The 19,585-nt window shown below is 42.3% G+C and overlaps 1 protein-coding gene across 1 annotated transcript in view; it reads right to left on the reverse strand.

Moving 5' to 3' along the window:
- LOC309546485 (coiled-coil domain-containing protein 169-like) overlaps positions 1 to 19,565 on the reverse strand; it is an 88,477-nt gene extending 68,912 nt beyond the window's left edge. The window contains exons 1-3 of the mRNA XM_082246220.1: positions 19,442 to 19,565; positions 13,400 to 13,482; positions 1,462 to 1,572 (exon numbers count right to left, since the gene is read on the reverse strand). Of these exons, the coding sequence (XP_082102346.1) occupies positions 1,462 to 1,572; positions 13,400 to 13,482; positions 19,442 to 19,512 (265 nt within the window). The 5' untranslated portion in view covers positions 19,513 to 19,565. The remainder of the gene's footprint in view (positions 1 to 1,461; positions 1,573 to 13,399; positions 13,483 to 19,441) is intronic.
- Positions 19,566 to 19,585: the final 20 nt, after the last annotated feature.

Below are 19,585 nucleotides of genomic sequence, written 5' to 3' on the forward strand. Positions count from 1 at the left end.
ATATAAATAAATAGCCACACACGAGGTAGAGCACACCCCATATTTATTGGTATACATATACACACATGATCATAGCTAAATACTACAGTGCAGTTTCATATAGGAAACTCGTTGGCAATTGCCAGTTATGGAACCGTGACTATGCTGATTTGGAATTCACTAATGCATATTCGCCTATTTGTGCTCCTACTGTTCTTGTTCACGTGTTCACATGTTCACCTAGTTGAGATCTCATTTGTTTTAATTGGGAGTAGTTAAATGTAGAATTACTATTTCTTCTCCTTATTCTTATTGAATTAGGCCCATAGTATCCATAATTTTATGATGAACCCTTTCCACAAGCTGAATGGCATCCATACGTTTCAGAACCTGATCCCAAGGGACCATAGGGTATGCCAGTGTAGTGCAATCACCCAGTGGGCTGTGCTGAATAAGGTATGGGCTAGTTTTTGATTGGGAGGGGGGGACCTTTGGTAGTTCAGCTAAAAGCAGGCACATTTAGGAAGGTCAGGGACAATTACATCCCCTTGATTAGAGTGACCTTACCAGGAACCCTCTGCCAAACTGGCTTAATCACCCTAGAGCTCCAGAAAAAATGTAGTTGTATGTCCCTATCTGGGCAACTTCTGAAACAAGTCTCTGGGACTGAGGGGTAAAACCTGTGTAGTTTAGACGGTGTGTAATACCACCTTGTATGCAGTGTTGGGGGTAACTAGTTACAAAGTAACTGATTACAGTAACTAACTACATTACTTTTTTTGGTAACTAAGTAAAGTAACTAGTTACAATACTAATATTGGTAACTACACTACTTTACTAGGCTATAGAAAGGCGCTTTCCTGCGTTACCCAAGCCGTGCGATACAATCGTTATTTCGAAGAATAGAGAGGGATGAAGTTTATGACTTTTTGTTGCACTTTATGTTTTATTCTGTTTTTCAGGTTTTGTTCTCATGTTTCCCAAAGCCTGTGTTTATACAATAAACTCTATGCAGAAAGAGTGTCATGTATCTTCTTCTACACGGTCAATTAAGAAAGAGGAAGGTAAAGTAATAAGTATTGAAGTTACTTTTCAAATGCAGTAACTAGTAAAGTAATCTCATTACAATTTACAGAAGTAACTAGTAACTAGTTACATTTTTTGAGTAACTACCCCAACACTGCTTGTATGGAGCTTAACTACCTTGTCCTTAACCGCCGTAGACTTTGTGCATCTGTGCATATTGGAAAGCATATCTAGCCAATCCTCAGGGGAAATTTCTTGGCCCATCTCCTCCTCCCAGCCGAACATCACTGGGGACTTGGGAGGGAGATTCCTCTTGTTAAGGTATCTATATATAATAGAAATTGTATCCTTCCCCCTGGAGGAAGACACGCACATATGCTCAAAAGTGGAATCTACAATCTCTTCTGATAGAAGTCTCATCACTACAACTACTCCATTTCCATTCAGGGAACATACCTGTTGGATTGCCACGTATGTGTTCTGATTTTTCTTGAAGCATATGAATTTGCCGTTCTAGTTGTCTGTTTAGTTCAATTTGTGTCTCATACCTTGTTTTCCATTCATTGCCTGAAACAAATGAAAATAACTTTTCAGCCATAAAGAAGGCAAAAATGTGTTGTACCGTGTTAGTCATAGGTAGCAGTAGAAAGGAAAAATGTAGGAGATACTTTTAATTGGCCATTGCATAAACAAAATGCATACCTGCTCAACCTTATCAGTCTACGACTCTGCGGGAAAAACTGTTGCAAGTACTGTAAGTCCTAAGTTCCCAAATGTATTGAGTCAAAAGCACACAACAAATACAGGGAATCCTCTAATGGGTTTCAGCTCTATAGGGCCTTTATTATTGCTATGATTCAGTATGCACTCTCTATATGGAAAACTCATTTAAGATTCTCTGCTTTTGGTACATGACTCCTGACCACCTCCATTCTATTCACCCTGACAGCAGTGATCGCTGCTGGAGATGTCAGAAGGACTGGGGTTATACTCAAATCAAAGATGTGGAGCTTATGGAAGAACTGCTAGGTTGCATGATGCTATGGACACGAATAATGAGTTATGTCACCTTAAAAAAGATCCCTCTTTAATGAAACCCCTAATTTCATTGTTGGATTGTTAGTCCTTCGGGTGGCTGGTGGTGGAGGGGATTGAGAGTGTAGCATTTTTCTTCTTTCCTGCATTTTCTTCTCTTTTTTCTCCTTTCTATAAACAGTGTACTCTTTTTACAGTGCTCTATGTAAAGCTGATCGAAGGAATAAAGTGCATGCTCTCTAGTTTGATCAGACTGTGCCTTAAATGGATAGCATCTTGCTTTGTATGGAGCTAAATGGTCATTTGTAACTACTTGGTCACAGAGATGTATAGTAACTAAGTAGAACTACTTCACTACTGTACTTAAAGCGGAGTTCCACCCGAAATTTATACTTACCTCCATCTTCTCGCTCCCGGTCACCTGAAAAACAAATGGATAATCGCAATTTTTTTTTTTTTTCACTTACCTTTTAGAGAAAATATACTCACCTTACTTCCTTCTTCCTCCCCTCGGCGGCCACGGCGATTCGTCACTTCCTGGCTTTTGCAATGATTCCTGGGAGCTGAACGTCATCGCTCCCAGGAATCATTGCGCCTGCACCGGCCCCGACGTCAGTTCCGGGGCGCGCGCGTCATTCCCTTCTAAACAGCTTCTGGGCATGCCCAGAAGCTGTGGAGGGATGACGCGCGAGACCCGGAAGTGACGTCGGGGCCGGTGCAGTGCATCGTGGGACCAAAGAAGAAGGAAGAGGACGCGGAAGAGGATCGCGCTGGCTTCAAGCTGCCCACACCTGAGATGGCAGCGCTGGACAAGACAATTTCAAGGTAAGTATTTCTCCTGAAAGGTAAGTGCAACCCGGGACAGATCAGAGGCTATCCATTGTGGAATGTGCTAGCCCTGACTGTCCCGGGGGCATTTTTATAAAAAAATGTATAACGAGGGTGGAACTCCGCTTTAAGTACCGAAAGACGGTATCTGTACTTTCCTAGACTAGAATTTTTTTCTCCTACTTCCACTTTTACTTTACTACATTTTTTCAACGATTTCAATACTTCTACTCCGATATTTTTTTTTTGTGCTGCATAGTTACTCGTTACAATTATAAAAATTACCACTGCCAGAACAGTAGATGGCAGGTTTCATGAAGCTCAAAACATGTGTATTATCAGCGCATACGAAAATAAAAGCTACTGTATGTATAAATAAAAGCTGCATTTGAAATAATAAAAAACAATATGATGTTCAAACTTTTGACTTCTTTCTTTAATAACTACATAACACAGTACTGGTACTTTTACTGTCAGTACTTGAGTAGCAAAATTTTTAAAAAAACTACTTGCAATACTTAAGGCCCGTACACACGTACCGATCGTCGGCATACAAACGTCGGTGGACGAAGGATCTGCCGATTGTACGCGTGTTAGTATGGTGCCTCCGACAGATGTCTGCGCACAATCCGCGGACAAAAGTCTTTCTTGCAAACATGAAAATTTTTGTATGCCGACACCAGAACGGACGATTGTTCGCCTGTCAGTACAGAATTCGGCCGACAGACCGCAGATTTGCAAGACTGGGCATGCTCAGAAAATAGAAAACACAGGGAAAGTTAACCATTACATGACATCACTTCTGCAGTCGGCGGACAAAATTCTTGTGCTGTCCTTGTGCTGTCTTTGCACTTTTCAGCAGACACCGACATCCCGGGGAGAAAAGAGGAACATTTGTAAGCCGACCATCGGTACGTGTGTACGGGGCTTTAAGTACAAAAAATGTTGAATACTTTAGTACTTCTACTCAAGTCAAGTTTTGATCGAGCACTTCCACTTCTACTCAAGTCACTTTTTGATCGAGCACTTGTACTTTTACTCAAGTATGGGTTTCAAGTACTTTATACAACTCTGCTTGGTCATATAAATCACAAGCCTGCCACCAGTGTTGGTTCTCTCATGCAATGAGCTTTTATTTTCTACTTTCTATGAGAATACCAGTGCTATGTACACTGTCTATGTTTTGAAAAAAGTCAATAAAAACGTTAATTATTTTATATATACAGTATCTCACAAAAGTGAGTACACCCCTCACATTTTTGTAAATATTTTATTATATCTTTTCATGTGGCAACCCTGAAGAAATGATACTTTGCTACAATGTAAAGTAGTGAGTGTACAGCTTGTATAACAGTGTAAATTTGCTGTCCCCTAAAAATAACTCAACACACAGCCATTAATGTCTAAACCACTGGCAACAAAAGTGAGTACACCCCTAAGTGACAATGTCTAAATTGGGCCCAAAGTGTCAATATTTTATGTGGCCACCATTATTTTCCAGCGCTGCCTTAACCCTCTTGGGCATGGAGTTCACCAGAGCTTCACAAGTTGCCACTGGAGTCCTCTTCCACTCCTCCATGACGACATTATGGAGCTGGTGGGGTGAACGGATCACATGTGCAGCATAATAGCAGTTAAAGGTTAAACAGAGGCCAAGATGGCAGCTTCCATTGCTGAAAACGATAGGGGGGTTTACTTCCACTTTTAAAAGCAGACTGGTATGAATAATGGGTGAATTGGGTCACAAGTACATGCCTAATAAGACAGTCCTCATGCGATACAATGGGTAACGACTGTATTGATTACTGAATTAAATGCCCATTTTCAGCAATAAACTGAAAATTTTGTACATTTATGGGGAATACAGTTTCAACGTCATATACATTTTAACAATGGGAGTGTTTGAAAAATATGTATACACTTTTTTATAAAAAAAAAAATCTGCAGCGCTACTGATCCTGTGAAACCGCAATGACATTTGTTCTGTGTGAATTGGGGCAAAAACAAATGTTATTAGGCTTTTTCCACTTCCGGTTGAATGTTAGGATTTAGGCTCCATATACACTAGGCTCTTCTGAATGCTGCTCTCTTGACACCGCAGAATTTTTCAACCGCATTTAGGTGAGTTTAGACAAGTTCAGGAGAATCAAGCGTAGGGGGGTTTATTCATTTCATTGGCCAGATGTTTAATTTATTTTGCCCATTGAAATGAATAATTGCTATAGCGTTTAGACGCGTTTACATGCGTTGGGCATTTTCTGCCTAAACATTCCTATTCTAAACTCGATTTTGGTGCATTAAAATTTATGCCCCCTAAACTTCCCTGCCTCTAAATGCCTATGTGTGCATGGACACATAGGCGAACATAGAAGGGAGTCTAGGGGCACAAAACAAATGTCAAGCGCCTGTAAAATGAGCGTTTGACAGCTGCAGTGTGCTTGAGGCCTTATCCAGAATAAAGTGAATCAGGAAAACACTGCATTATGGCCACTAGATGGAGCTGATAATCAAGGTAAAAAAATATTTATTTGCTATGATCAGCGTCATCTAGCGGCCATAAAACGGTATTTTAGGTAAAATAAACTAAATTAAACTAAGCTAAGATTAAATAAAATAAACTAAGATAAACTAAGTAAAGATAATATAAAACAAGATAAGATAAGATAAGATTTATTGTCATTGTAGAAAACAAATTCACAATGAAATTACATGTCTACTCCACACGTTATTCATACACCACAATTATTAAACTACGCCTTTATCGTACATAATTTAATAATACCAAAATATTAAAAATGTCCCCATATTAAAAAAAAATGTTTCCCTGAGTTAATAATATAAAAAAAAAATTAAATCTGGGGAGAAAATAGCCTAAAAACATTTTGTTTTTGCCCCCATTCGCACAGAATAAATGTACATGCAGTTTCACAGGGCGAATAACTCTACATAATTTGTATAAATTCACCCAGAGCCGCTGCTAAGACAGTTCAAGCAACCCTTCTATACTGGGCCCAGGCCCCATCAGTTCAAAAGGGGGGCTGAGGCACCTGCTGAGCAGGAGGGCCAGCTGTACTGTCTTATTGCAGACACTGTTCCTCTTTTGCATCCCATTGCAGTGCTGTCAGCTTCTCCTCTGCTCTATCCCTCAGGCTGCCCTGCAGGGGGATGCTTTTAGCACATGCACCCCTTCCATCTGCTCTCTGGGCCTCTCTGTGTGCCCATTTCCCTTGCAGCACTACCGGCTTCCCTCCTCTCCCGCCAGTAGCTGCTACAGGCACATGGGGGGATATTTCAGAATGGAAAGTGGGGAAAGGCACCAGTTAATATGTCATTTATTGGCCCCTTCCATCTGCTCTCTGGGCCTCTCTGTGTGCCCCTTTCCCCTGCAGCACTACTGGCTTCCCTCCTCTCCCGCCAGCAACTGCTACAGGCACATGGGGGGATGTTTCAGTATGGGGAGTGGGGGAAGGCGCCAGTTAATATGTCATTTATTGGCCCCTTCCTTTCCTGAATGAACACAGTGAGCGATCGGTACCAATTACTCCTGTGTCCATTCATCACTGTAGCACAGCCTTTCTCAACCTTTTCAACAAAGAGAAACCCTTAAAATAAATTTCTGGTCTCGGGGAACCCCTGCTAAAAATTAAAAATCTACAACTCATGACACATTAGTGTGACAGTCAGTGGGAAGAATGCTCCTTACTCTTGTCATCATTGGCAAGAATTACCCCCTTACAGATAGCTAAGAGGAACAATGGTGCCATTGGAAACTTATCTGAGAGGCAGAAATTGCCCATTTCTCAAGGAACCCCTACCAATCTCAGGAGGAACCCTAGGATTCCATGGAATCCTGGCTGAGAAACCCTGCTGTAATATAATAAAATGTTTACTATGCTTCAGTTTGTGAATGAGCAGGAAAGCCTCAGAGCACTTCCTATTCATTCATCAGTGCAGCTGAGACTGCAGAGAAAAAGACTGATAAATCTATGTTATCAGTCACTATCAGCTGGGGGGGGGGGGCTAGGCTGTATGGGGTCCTGTGATTTCTAACAGCAGCCCTGAATACACCCCATTAGTAGTAATTGAAGTCGGATGGCACATACTAGGAAGCAATCCCAAAACTGTTATAACGTAGTATACAGCTCAATATAACTGAACAGAGACAGTCAGGCTGGTGAAAGCTATATTCCCATTGGTAGATCCATGCACATCATTAAATAGCAATCTGCTAAAGCGTTGTACACACTATGAGTTTTTTTTTTTTTGTTCAACTCAGCAGGTTGGATGAAAATAAGCTGCTGTAGTCACTATGCAAAGAAAGTACAGCGATCCCCCCCCGCTGAGCTATTGTGTTCTGACAGGGGGACCGCCATTGGCTGAGAGCGCTGATCGCTCGACTGAGGGTTTTCAAAGAGGCTGGCTTCTCTCGGACAGACCGACATACATACAGGCCAAGGGTTGGCCATTTTTTTTTTTTGATTCGACATTCGGGTGGTGAGTACCTGGCTTAATTCATTGCCAGTGATAACCTTGACAAATAAGTTGGTTCTTTCAAAGTTCTAGAAGGGAAAGAGGTTTTTCAAATTCTCTGCATAATACTCGGGCTCTTTATGGAGCTGAAGTCAGTTTTCATCTCTTGTTCTTAGGCACTTAAATATTTAGCAGAGTGAAGACCTGTCTAGTCATCGCTGTGGACTCCTGGGGATTGTGAAAGGCCTTTCCATTAGTTCCTATATAACCATATGTTGTGAATCATAAAAGTGCATTGTGCCAAGCATCAAACATATAAAACTTTTAAAAGCAGGTTTCTGCAGTCAGTGGTAGAACATATTGCTATGGATATAGGGAAAAATCACACAAATGGCATTGCTGACCTAGAAAATTGCCAACTTCAGATTATAGCCTGAAGCATGACTTGTTTCAATTCCTCTATAAACATTTACGATAGACAAATTCTACACTGTATAGAAAATAGATTAGGAATACTGTTGGGGCCATTTAATGAAACAACAGATTGAGCATTTCTTATAAGTTTAGTAGTGGCCATGTGCGCTTTTATAAATTATTGATTTATTTTCTGATTGATCTCTTCTGATAGGAACAACCATAGAAACATAGAAAAGCGATGGCAGTGGCAGAAGAAGGTCCATCGAGTCTGCCCATTCTTTTTCTTCAACATACATGTTTTATTTTATTTTTTTTGTTTGTTAACTTTTTTAGATCTATGTTTGTCCCAAGTATGTTTGAAGTCATTTACCACTTTCCAACGAGCCGCCGCAGTTATACGGCGGCAGGTTCCCGCAAATCGACATACCTGTACGGCGGTTCGCAGGAGCGCTCCTGTGGGCACGCACACACACCGCAGGAGGTGCGCACCCATGCCCACTCAAAAGCGGGGAAGCCAAGGCGCGGGGCCGTGATTGCCGCCGGGCACCTGAGATCACTCCTCGTGAAGATAGAACGTCAGTCTGCTGTTGTATCAACACAGAGCGCTTGTGTTCCTGCTATTTAGGATCACAGGTCCCTGTGTTGATATTACAAGCCCATCGTCCCCACAGTTAGAAAACACCCCCTAGGCTCACACTTTAACCCTTTGATCGCCCCTGGGTTAGCCCTTTCCCTGCCAGTGTCATTATTACAGTAACAGTGCATATTTGTAGCACTGATACTGTAGTAATGTCACTGGTCCCCCAAAAAGTGTCATACATTTCAGTTAGGGGTCCAATCTGTCTGCCACAATGTCACAGTCTCGCTAAAAAAAACGCAGATTGCCGCCACTAATAAAAATAAATAAAATCTTTCCCCTAGTTTATAGGTGCAATAACTTTTGCACAAACCAATCAAAATACATTTAATAGGATTTTTTTTACCAAGAATATGTGGTAGATCACAAATTGGCCTAAAATGATGAAAACATTTGATTTTTAAATTTTTTTTTTGGGGGGAATGTTATATAGCAGAAAGTGAAAAATATATATATTTTTTTTCAGAATTGTCGCTCTTTTTTTGTTTATAGCGCAAAAAAATAAAAATCACACAGGTGATCAAATACTACAAAAAGAAAGCTCTATTTGTGGGGAAAAAAAGGACATCAATTTTATTTGGGTACAGCGTTGGAAGATCGTGCAATTGTTCGTTAAAATAACGCAGTGCCGAATTGCAAAAAAATGGCCTGGTCATTAAGGGGGAAAATCTTCCGGTCCAGAAGTGGTTACTGTTGACTGTCTCACTACCTCTACTGGAAGTCTGTTCCAAGCATCACCTACCCTTTCAGTAAAATAATACTTTCTAAGATTAGTTTTGAACTTTCCTCCAGTTAGCTTGGGGTCATGTCCCCGTGTTCTTGATTTTGGTTTATATTGAAAAAAACTGCCCTCCCAAACCTTATTCACCCTCTTAATGTATTTAAATCATATCTCTCTTTTCCTTCTTTCCTCCAGACTGTACAAAATAGGTTCCTGAAGTCGCTATGTTGATATGTTTTATCCCCCAGACCTTTCACCATTTGTGTTACCCGTCTCTGGACTCGTTTTATTTGATCAATATCTTTTTGTAAGTGAGGTCCATCAATCAATCTACAGACGACAACCCATTTGATCAATATGCTACACACAGGAAGTGGATTTTGATTAATAGTATAAGTGTTAGTTCACCTTTGCAGAAAAAAATGTAAAGATGAACTGACACTGCTACCCCTCCCCACCCTCACAGCACCTGCTGTACAGGGACAGCGCTGACCAATCAGAATCGATCTGGCTGTCCCAGAAGCACTAAAAGGGGAAAAGATGGGATTTCAAATCCCCCGACTGATGGACCGGCTGCAGGAGTGGATTTACCCCAGAGGATTTACCCTGGAGGTAAGTACAATAGGGACCAGGAAGAGGGGGATGATGTGAGGGTGCGTTGCCTTACTTTTTACTAACCCTTTACATTTTTTCTTGAAAGGTGAACTAACTCAAAGACATGATTGGATCTTATGATTTTAAGTTATCAATCTCTATTTCCACTATGTAATCGTATTCATCCAAATACGATCGTATTCATGAACAAAGCATCTCAGTGCTCCTGTTCCATGCAAAACAATTCATCATTTTCCACCCTGGCTGATTGACTCTTTAAAGGAATCTCATTGAAACTAAGTCTAAATCGATCAGAAGTTTTGGCTATTCGATACTTTAAAGGGGAGTTCCATCCTATTTTGCAACTTTAGTGATTCCTGGAGTGCTCGCTATGCTGATCAACAATTAGGCATTTTCAATTTTTTTCGGGGGTCCCTTACCTTATTTTCAGGGCATTTTTGATTGTACTTCCTCCTTCTCCCCCCTCTGTGGTCACGACCACCAACATCACTTCCGCCTTTGCATTGCATCCTGGGAGCTGTTTGTCATCACTCCCAGGAGGCTGGAATCAGGAAGAACTTCCAGAACACTCCCTGGAATCAGGAAGAAGGACACAGCAGATTACACTGCAGCTTCAGATGCCCACATCCAAGATGGCCGCGCCCAGACAGCATTTTTAAAAGTAAGATTTTGACTAAAATCCAATACTGTACACCTTGTAAGTATGAGAATAGCGGTTCTGTAAAGGGCGATGGATTAGTATTATAGGGGTATTTTTTAGTTAAGAGAGGTATTTGAGGCCGGAACTCCGCTTTAAAGATTCCATGGATCAGGTTAAGAAAAAAAAAATCAAAGCATGTATGGCCATCATAGCAGACAAGAGACCAGCCATCAGACTTATCTAAACTGGACAAGGAGGCTGATACTTGGAACGATGCAGGACAGATGCGGACCCTCGAACTACTGGTATAAGGTTGTGCTCATCCATATGGATGGAAGTAGGAGACTAAGAGGGGCATTGTAGCCTGGCTAATTTATAATTTAAGTGCCATTTTAAAGAGCATTTTTGGTCATTAACCTCTTGCTGAACATGTAATGCATATATGCGGCAGCAGGTAGAATGGGCTTTAACGCCCAGCTGCTGCACATATGCGTTCTCAGGAGCATGAGATTGTGTGCTGAGAGCACAATTGCTGTGTGATCCCAGCACACTGACCGAGCTGTCAACGGCAGCTCTCACTCAAGGCATCTGATCACGAACCAAATTGGGCTCTGGATCATGTGACCATTGTAAGGGCCAATCAAAGTCCACCTAAAGGGCCACTGGAGGTGGCATTAAGGGGTTTTATGATGACACTGCTAGATGCTCCCTAGTAAACAAACAACTGTGATAAAATCTGCTGAATTTACGTTAGACTAATTTCTCTGTAATCCACTGTGGCCAGAATTCCCAAAGCTCCTTACATGTGTAGTGGCTGGGTCTGCTACCTAAAAGCCTAGAATTTGTAAATACCTTCCTATACTACTTGATGTATTAGCAACAAGACTAAAAATTCTTAAAGTGGTTGTAAAGCTTAGTTTTTTTTTGCATTAAAATAATAAACAAGTTATACATATCTGCTCTGTGCAATGGTATTATACATATGTTATACATATCTGCTCTGTGCAATGGTATTATTCATATGTTATACATATCTGCTCTGTGCAATGGTATTATACATATGTTATACATATCTGCTCTGTGCAATGGTATTATACACAGCTCCGAATCTCCTCCTCTAGGGTCTCCTGCCAGAGCTCCTAGCTCCTCCCGGTGAACCACCATAGGAAGCGGCTTTCTATGGTGGCACACCTGCAGACATGCTCCTGAGCTGGGCTTTGTTTGTCCATAGAAACACACAACATGATTAGGCTCCACCCCTCTCCTTCCTCACATGATTTGACTGACAGCAGCAGGAGCCAATGGCTCCCGCTGTTCTCAGTATAGCCCAAGAATGCAGGGGGAGAGGAGAACGGGGCTGTCGATGGGGACAGCAATTAGATTGACAGCAAAATCAGGTAAGTGTCTGAGGCGGGGTGGGTGTGCATGGGGGGGACAGATACATATATACGTTTTTTACCTTGATGTAGAGAATGCATTAGGGTAAAAAAAAACTTTTTACCTTTTACAAGGGCAGGTTTAACTCTATTTGGTGGCCGTAAGAAACTCCAAGACACCAAAACGAATAAAGTTCTCGTATGTAAGAGACAGCATGGAGCACCCAGTAGGCGTGTTTGAATATAAATTTTCTATATAGAAAAATTGAAAAAACAAGGGGTTTTCATATAAATAGAGCACTTATAAAAGGAGCTATATGGACTGGTACACTACATTAAAGTGGAATCAAACTCATTGATATAACCGTTTCCAAAAATAGTTACATTCATGACACAATTGCTTTTTCTCTCAAATGAACTGTCAAGCCATCAAATGGCTGTTGTCCTCAGTGATCACAGGTGCAGAACCATGGCAGCTGCAGATCAAACAGAATAAAGATGGCAGCTTCTTTGGCTGGAGAGGATATACTGTAGGGGTTTGTTCCACTTGAATGCATGGATGAAAATCTAAGGTCCTGAGCAACTAGGTTGTTATCCTAATGGAAGCAGTATTTTTTCTTTATGCATTTGAACTAACTGGAAAACTTTTGGCTCCCAGTTGTGAATGGAGCCTTATGCCTCGTACACACGCAACGATTATCGGCCGACTGATCGTCCGACGTTTGTCCAGAGTGGTGTCTGTTGGTTGGAATGTGCCTAGACTGCACACAAATTTTCTCGGCCAACAAAAATCTACTTCAGAAGTGATGTCATGTGCTGGTTTACTTTCCGTGTGTTTTTTCTTCTCTGAGCATGCCCAGTCTTGCTCATCAGATTTTTGTCTGCCGAAATCTGTACTGACTGACGGAAAAGCGGCCGTTGTGTTGACGGGCAACAAAAATTTTATAGCCTGCATACCAGATTTTTTTCGGCCGAAAAGTCGGAGTCGGTTGTCAAAAGCATCATACGAACAAGCCGAAAATCGGCCGATCGGACGTTGGCCGAAAATTCACGGCCAACTATCGACGCGTGTGTATGAGGCATTAGACTATCAAGTACTGTGTATCATTTGCCATGTTTTTTTTTTCTCTTTTAGATAAAAGTTTTATTTTTATTTTTTTCATCCTTTTTGCAGTCTCAGTGCTGCCACTGGATTTAATTCCTGGAAACAAAAGTTGGACACTCCCCATAATGGAAGATCTGAACCCCTCTGAGCATCTTATGGAGGACCTCAGTATGTACCATAGCATAGCCCTTAATATGTTGCTACTTTTTCTTTTTATCCTGTGTATTTTAGTTTTTGATACAGCAGGGTGAACGTTAGGACCTCTGTCCCATTTTTACTTTGATTGCATTGGGGAGATTTTTCCTGGAGACAAATAAGACCAGGGTAGGAGGTGTAGGGAAATCTCCGCCAATATAAACATAACAATAAAGACCCCCCCCCCCAAAACCTCCACAGAGATCCACTCTTCCCTATGATAACTAGAAATACAAAGAATTCACCATTTTCCAGCCAGAAGGTTGAAGTGTTCTCTTATTGTTGAAGTCTAATGCTGAAACAATCCCAAGTATTTCCTCTGAACAACTGTTTATAATACAAGAACACCTCTTACCTTCATCACCCACACTACTCAATTTCCTTTCCAGGTCTGCAATTGCATTTTTTCTTTCATATATGGATGCTTGTAACATTTCCCTGAGGAAAACAAAGACAATTAATGTGACCCTCAACAATGAAAATTATAGTCAAAGAGGGAATCAGTTGTTACAAGAGAAATAAGAGAATTTAAGTCCATCAGGGTGAGCTCTGCTTTAATGGCACACATCGGAACACCGTACTTAGAGAGGGGCTGGGGACTTTTAGACTGACAACTATAGTCAGATGAAGGAAAACTTCAATCAAGCTCAATAGCTCTGGCAAAGCAGCTCCAACACAGCAAGGCTTCTCTCGGTGGGCACCAAAAATAGGGTCAAACCAAAGAAATACAGAATGAAGCACCAGAACAAATTTTATAAAAGAGCCCAAGATCATTTTAACCGTTAAAAAAAAAAAGTCAATCAAAACAGCCAACATGTTTCGGGGGCAACACTATTTCCCCTTCCTCAGGGCACAAAACAGGATAACATTCAGGTGGACTCATCCCTGCTGAATTTGTAACTATGAGGCACCGTGACAGAGCAAGAAGTAAGTCACCCAGGACTTAACTTGAGCTCTGGGGAGGAGGAGACTCCGTTATACCCATCAACCTCAATTTAATCTTGTATCAGCCTTTAGAACTTTTCTCTGATTGAAGAACCTGATTTATTAAGGAAGACTGCCCTCAAATTAAAAATGTCAGTCTTTTCCCTTTACATTAGGACCTCTTTATGTTGTTTTAATGTACTTTCAAGTCCAGCAGATCCAGTGTGGACCTTTTCTCTTGCCCTGCTCTCCTACTCTAGTGTGCTAGATGTAAAAAGGGTAACTAGAGAAGGCAAATTGGCTTGGCTGAGAGCCAGGCCTGCATTGTGAATCTGGGTCAGGGTGTGGCCTGGCAGAGGTCCAGCCTGAGACTGCCACTTGTCCACACACAGAAGGTCTTGTTCTGATGTGCAGCTTCCGGGATCTTTAGCTCTTATCTGTCAGGGTTTAGTGATTCAAGGGGCTGGATTACTCATCCTAACAACTCTTCTGGTGCCTCCCCCTGTTCTCTGGAAAATTGGAGAATGTTCTAGATGTAGTGGGTAAACGCTAGGAGGGCTGCCATGCATATTTATGTGGACCCCAACCAATCCCCAGCAAAAAAAAGCTGGAAGGGGGCAGGCCACCTCATAAATAGACAATGGGCCATGCCAGCCGGGGGAGTCAGGTGGAAGATGGAGATGGAGTGCTGAGGGAGCTGTCGTCGGCCCTTGAGTCTGCCCCCTCTTCCTTGGGGGGAGTGACCCTGGGCCTTGGGCTCAGGTGCTGGAAGATTCCCCCTACAACACACAGAGGAAATCCTTACTGGAGGCACGGGAGCAAGTGAGAGGACAGCAGGAGTTGGTCAGCATGTCTGGGAGATTTTCTGAGAGTCATTCGGGTGGGCAGGTGAGTGTCAGTCTGGAGGACTGTGGGGAGAAGTTAGCCTAGAGGGCTAGTGAGAGGGGCAGCTGCAGCCAGGCGGGTTGGCAGTGCCTGAAGAGGTGGTTCTGGGATCATTAGCCACAGGGAGGATGTGAGCTAGACACTGAACTGTTGCTACACAACCAAGGGGCCTCGGGTTCCTGCCTATAACAGCCCTTTGCTTTCCTCTGATTGCCTTGTCAGATCTATATAATGTTCCAGATGACTTCTGCAAGCAAGTGAGTGCTGGGAGAAGAAGTGGAGTGTATCTAGAGACTGTATATAGAAAGAGTTGTCCCTGAAGTTCCTCTGAAGTCAAGTGGGCATCCCATAATCTCCAATCCCTATCCAAGGTATTATCCCTCAATAAGCATTAAAAAAAAAAAAATATACTGGATTGTTCTCTGACTCGGAGTGACTGTAGAAATTCGGTGTGCCTGGCTGTGCAGGGTGGGGGATCCCAGTGTACTTGTGGCCCCCTTCAGGGGGTGTGCTACATAAAATACTGCATGACTTCATAAAATAACTCTTTATTTATTAAACTTTTTTTTTTAAAAACGACTCAGATGCGGTAAGATACCACTTTGTGAATATAGCCCACTATATCATCAGCCACTGCATAAATAATACATACAGTATCTCACAAAAGTAAGTACACCCCTCACATTTTTGTAAAAATTTTATTATATTTTCATGTGACAACACTGAAGAAATTACACTTTACTACAATGTAAAATAGTGAGTGTACAGCTTGTATAACAGTGTAAATTTGCTGTGAGTACACCCCTAAGTGAAAATGTCCAAATTGGGCCCAATTAGCCTTTTTTTCTCCCCAGTGTCATGTGACTCGTTAGTGTTACAAGGTCTCAGGTGTGAATGGGGAGCAGGTGTGTTCAATTTGGTGTTATTGCTCTCTCTCATACTGGTCACTGGAAGTTCAACATGGCACCTCATGGCAAAGAACTCTCTGAGGATCTGAAAAAAAGAATTGTTGCTTTACATAAAGATGGCCTAGGCTATAAGAAGATTGCCAAGACCCTGAAACTGAGCTGCAGCACAGTGGCCAAGATCATACAGCGGTTTAACAGGACAGGTACCACTCAGAACAGGCCTCGCCATGGTCGACCAAAGAAGTTGAGTGCACGTGCTCAGCGTCATATCCAGAGGTTGTCTTTGGGAAATAGACGTATGAGCGCTGCCAGCATTGCTGCAGAGGTTGAAGGGGTGGGGGGGTCAGCCTGTCAGTGCTCAGACCAATACGCCGCACACTGCATCAAGTTGGTTTGCATGGCTGTCATCCCAGAAGGAAGCCTCTTCTAAAGATGATGCAGAAGAAAACCCGCAAACAGTTTGCTAAAGCCAAGCAGACTAAGGGCATGGATTACTGGAACCATGTCCTGTGGTCTGATGAGACCAAGATAAAGTTATTTGGTTCAGATGGTGTCAAGCATGTGTGGCAGCAATCAGGTGAGGAGTACAAAGACAAGTGTGTCTTGCCTACAGTCAAGCATGGTGGTGGGAGTGTCATGGTCTGGGGCTGCATGAGTGCTGCCTGCACTGGGGAGCTACAGTTCATTGAGGGAACCATGAATGCCAACATGTACTATGACATACTGAAGCAGAGCATGATCCCCTCCCTTCGGAGACTGGGCTGCAGGGCAGTATTCCAGCATCATACAGACCCCAAACACACCTCCAAAACGACCACTGCCTTGCTAAAGAAGCTGAGGGTAAAGGTGATGGAGGGTAAAGGTGATGGACTGGCCATGTCTCCAGACCTAAACCCTATTGAGCATCTGTGGGGCATCCTTAAATGGAAGGTGGAGGAGCTCAAGGTCTTTAACATCCACCAGCCCAGTGATGTCATCATGGAGGAGTGGAAGAGGACTCCAGTGGCATCCTGTGAAGCTCTGATGAACTCCATGCCCAAGAGGGTTAAGGCAGTGGTGGAAAAAAATGGTGGCCACACAAAATATTGACACTTTGGGCCCAATTTGTACATTGTCACTTGGGGGTGTACTCACTTTTGTTGCCAGTGGTTTAGACAATAATGGCTGTGTGTTGAGTTATTTTGAGGGGACAGCAAATATACACTGTTATACAAGCTGTACACTCACTACTTTATATTGTAGCAAAGTGTCATTTCTTCAGTGTTGTCACTGTTTACAAAAATGTGAGGGGTGTACTCCCTTTTGTGAGATACTGTATGGAATACATTATATTAATAAAGAATTAAAATCATGCAATGGTGCATATGCAGAGAATGGATTAAAGGCAAAACATTTTTTTTTTTTTTAGTTTTGGATAGAGTAGAGACAGATTAGAACACTTGTCAGGTTTTACTGTTGCCTCTAGGGCAGGCATGTCCAACCTACGGCCCGGGGGCCACATGCGGCCCAGAACCCCAGGCAATGCGGCCCACTGCCCCCTGACAATTTTTTTTTTTTGCTGGGGAGGAAGGAATTCGGGTCGGGGGCATGGCCACAGCGGCTTCCAACTAATGGTAGGCAGAGGCTGCCTCGGAGGGGGGGAGATGTGAGCATGTGCAGTGTTTCTGACTCCTACCACCATGACCACTTCAAATCACTGAAGTGGTCATAGTGGTTAGAGTGTTCCTTTAATATCTCTCAGAAGAAGTAATCCTCTGTATACTGATTCCATTTCCTTTCATCATCCTCTAGTTGTGTTAAATTAGTGCGGGGGGTGCGGCCACGCGGGAAGGGTGCGGCGGCATTTTATTACTTATATACCTTAACTATAGTGTATATTTTATAGCGGCCCGAGAAAATTTCTCTACACTCAATGTGGCCCAGAGAAGCCAAAAGGTTGGACACCCATGCTCTAGGGCCTCTTCTAAAAAAAAAAAATAAAAAAAAAATAAATAAAAATTATATATATATATATAATGTTTTAGGGTCAGAAGTAATTTTCTAGCCAAAAATACTGCTTTTTACTTGTAAACAGAAAGTGTCAGAAAAGGCCTGGTCTGCAAGTGGTTATGGGGGCCCATGTGAATGAGCCCTTAGAAAGTCAGAGGATCAGCAGGACAGCTGATCACATATCCCAGTCACCACTATAGGATTCCAGGGCAGACAGTGGAAATGCTGGCTGTCTGGCCGTCATGCTGATCCGGTGTCTGGTGACTGAGTCAGATGTGAATGAAGTATGATCGGTAGCCAAATTAAAATAGTAATTCAAAAGGTGCGCTTGGCCTCAAAACATAAAAAGGTTGAAAACTGCTGCAATCAAAAAATCCTTGAATTGTAGGGAAATGTGAGTTTTGAATAAAAAAGATGCGCTGTATTTTGACTATCCTGAAATCCTTAACAATAAAAATGTCAAATTTGTAACAACTGACACTATATTCTAATCTGAAATGTGATCCCCAAATAACTGAAAACCATGAGTTCCTAATCCTAATCTTATTTATTCAAATGATCGGTAACCTGCCTCACTTCCTGCTGCTGCTGGGAGCCCCAATTTAACCACTTGCTGACCGCCTAACGTACATGTACAGCGGCAGGTCTGTATTGTGCGAATCCACATACCTGTACATCATTTTGTGCAATAGCCTCTAGGGGGAGCCCATGCGCTGCTGGAGGCATTATCGCACGCTGATTGGACAAAGTGGGAGCCAATCAGCAGGTCTGGTGGACCCGATGTCCACCAGCCACCCATGATCGTTCCCGAGAGAGGCAGAATTGCGGTCTGCCTATGTATACAAGGCAGAGCGCTGTTCTGACAGGGGAGAAGATAGAGATCTTGTGTTCCTGCTAAACAGGAACACGGATCTGTTTTTGCCCAGCCAGAGCAACCCCCCCCCCACACAGTTAGAAAGCACCCACTAGGGACACATGTAACCCTTTAAACGCCTCTGATGTTAACCCCTTACCTTCCAGTGTCATTAGTACAGTGACAGTGCATTTTATAGGCACTGATCACTGTAATAAGGTCACTGGTCCCCAAAAAATGTCAAAGGTGTCAGTTAGGTGTCCGATTTGTCAGCCGCAATATCGCAGTCCTGCTATAACAAAAAAAAAAAAATCGCTGATCCATAACTAGTTAAAAAATAAAATAAATAAAAATGCCATAAAAATATCCCATAGTTTGTAGATGTGATAACTATAATCATTGGGATTCTTTTTACCAAAAGTATGTAGCAGAATAAATATTGGCTTAAATTGATGAATACATTCGATTTTTTACATTTTTTATTGAATATGTTTCATAGCAGAAAGTAAAAAATATATATAATTTTTTCTTTCAAAATTGTTGCTCTTTTTTTGTTTATAGCCCAAAATAATAAAAACCGCAGAGGTGATCACATACCACCAAAAGTAAGCTCTATTTGTGGGGAAAAAAAATAACTTTATTGTTATTTGGGTACAGTGCCGCATGAACGTGCAATTGTTAGTTAAAGTACCATATCGCAAAAATAGCCTGGTCATTAGGGGGGTAAAACCTTCCGCAGTTCATATATAAATATAGTTCCATGAAGAGGAGTAATACATCTATAGATCAGAATCATCAGAGCTACAATAAGAGAGGTAATAATAATATCCGGGCTCACTTCATCCTCCGCTCCGCCTGCAGTTCTTCCATTAGCTGATGATGATCGGGAGGTCTCGGGCTCCGCTCCATACTCCGTACAGCTGATCAGGACGCATCACCATGGCTACCAGGACTCGCACCACGTGACTGACTCCGTCCGGCG

This window comes from Pelophylax lessonae, assembly GCF_965119305.1.
Source record: "Pelophylax lessonae genome assembly, chromosome: 2".
Taxonomy (NCBI): Eukaryota; Metazoa; Chordata; class Amphibia; order Anura; family Ranidae; genus Pelophylax; species Pelophylax lessonae.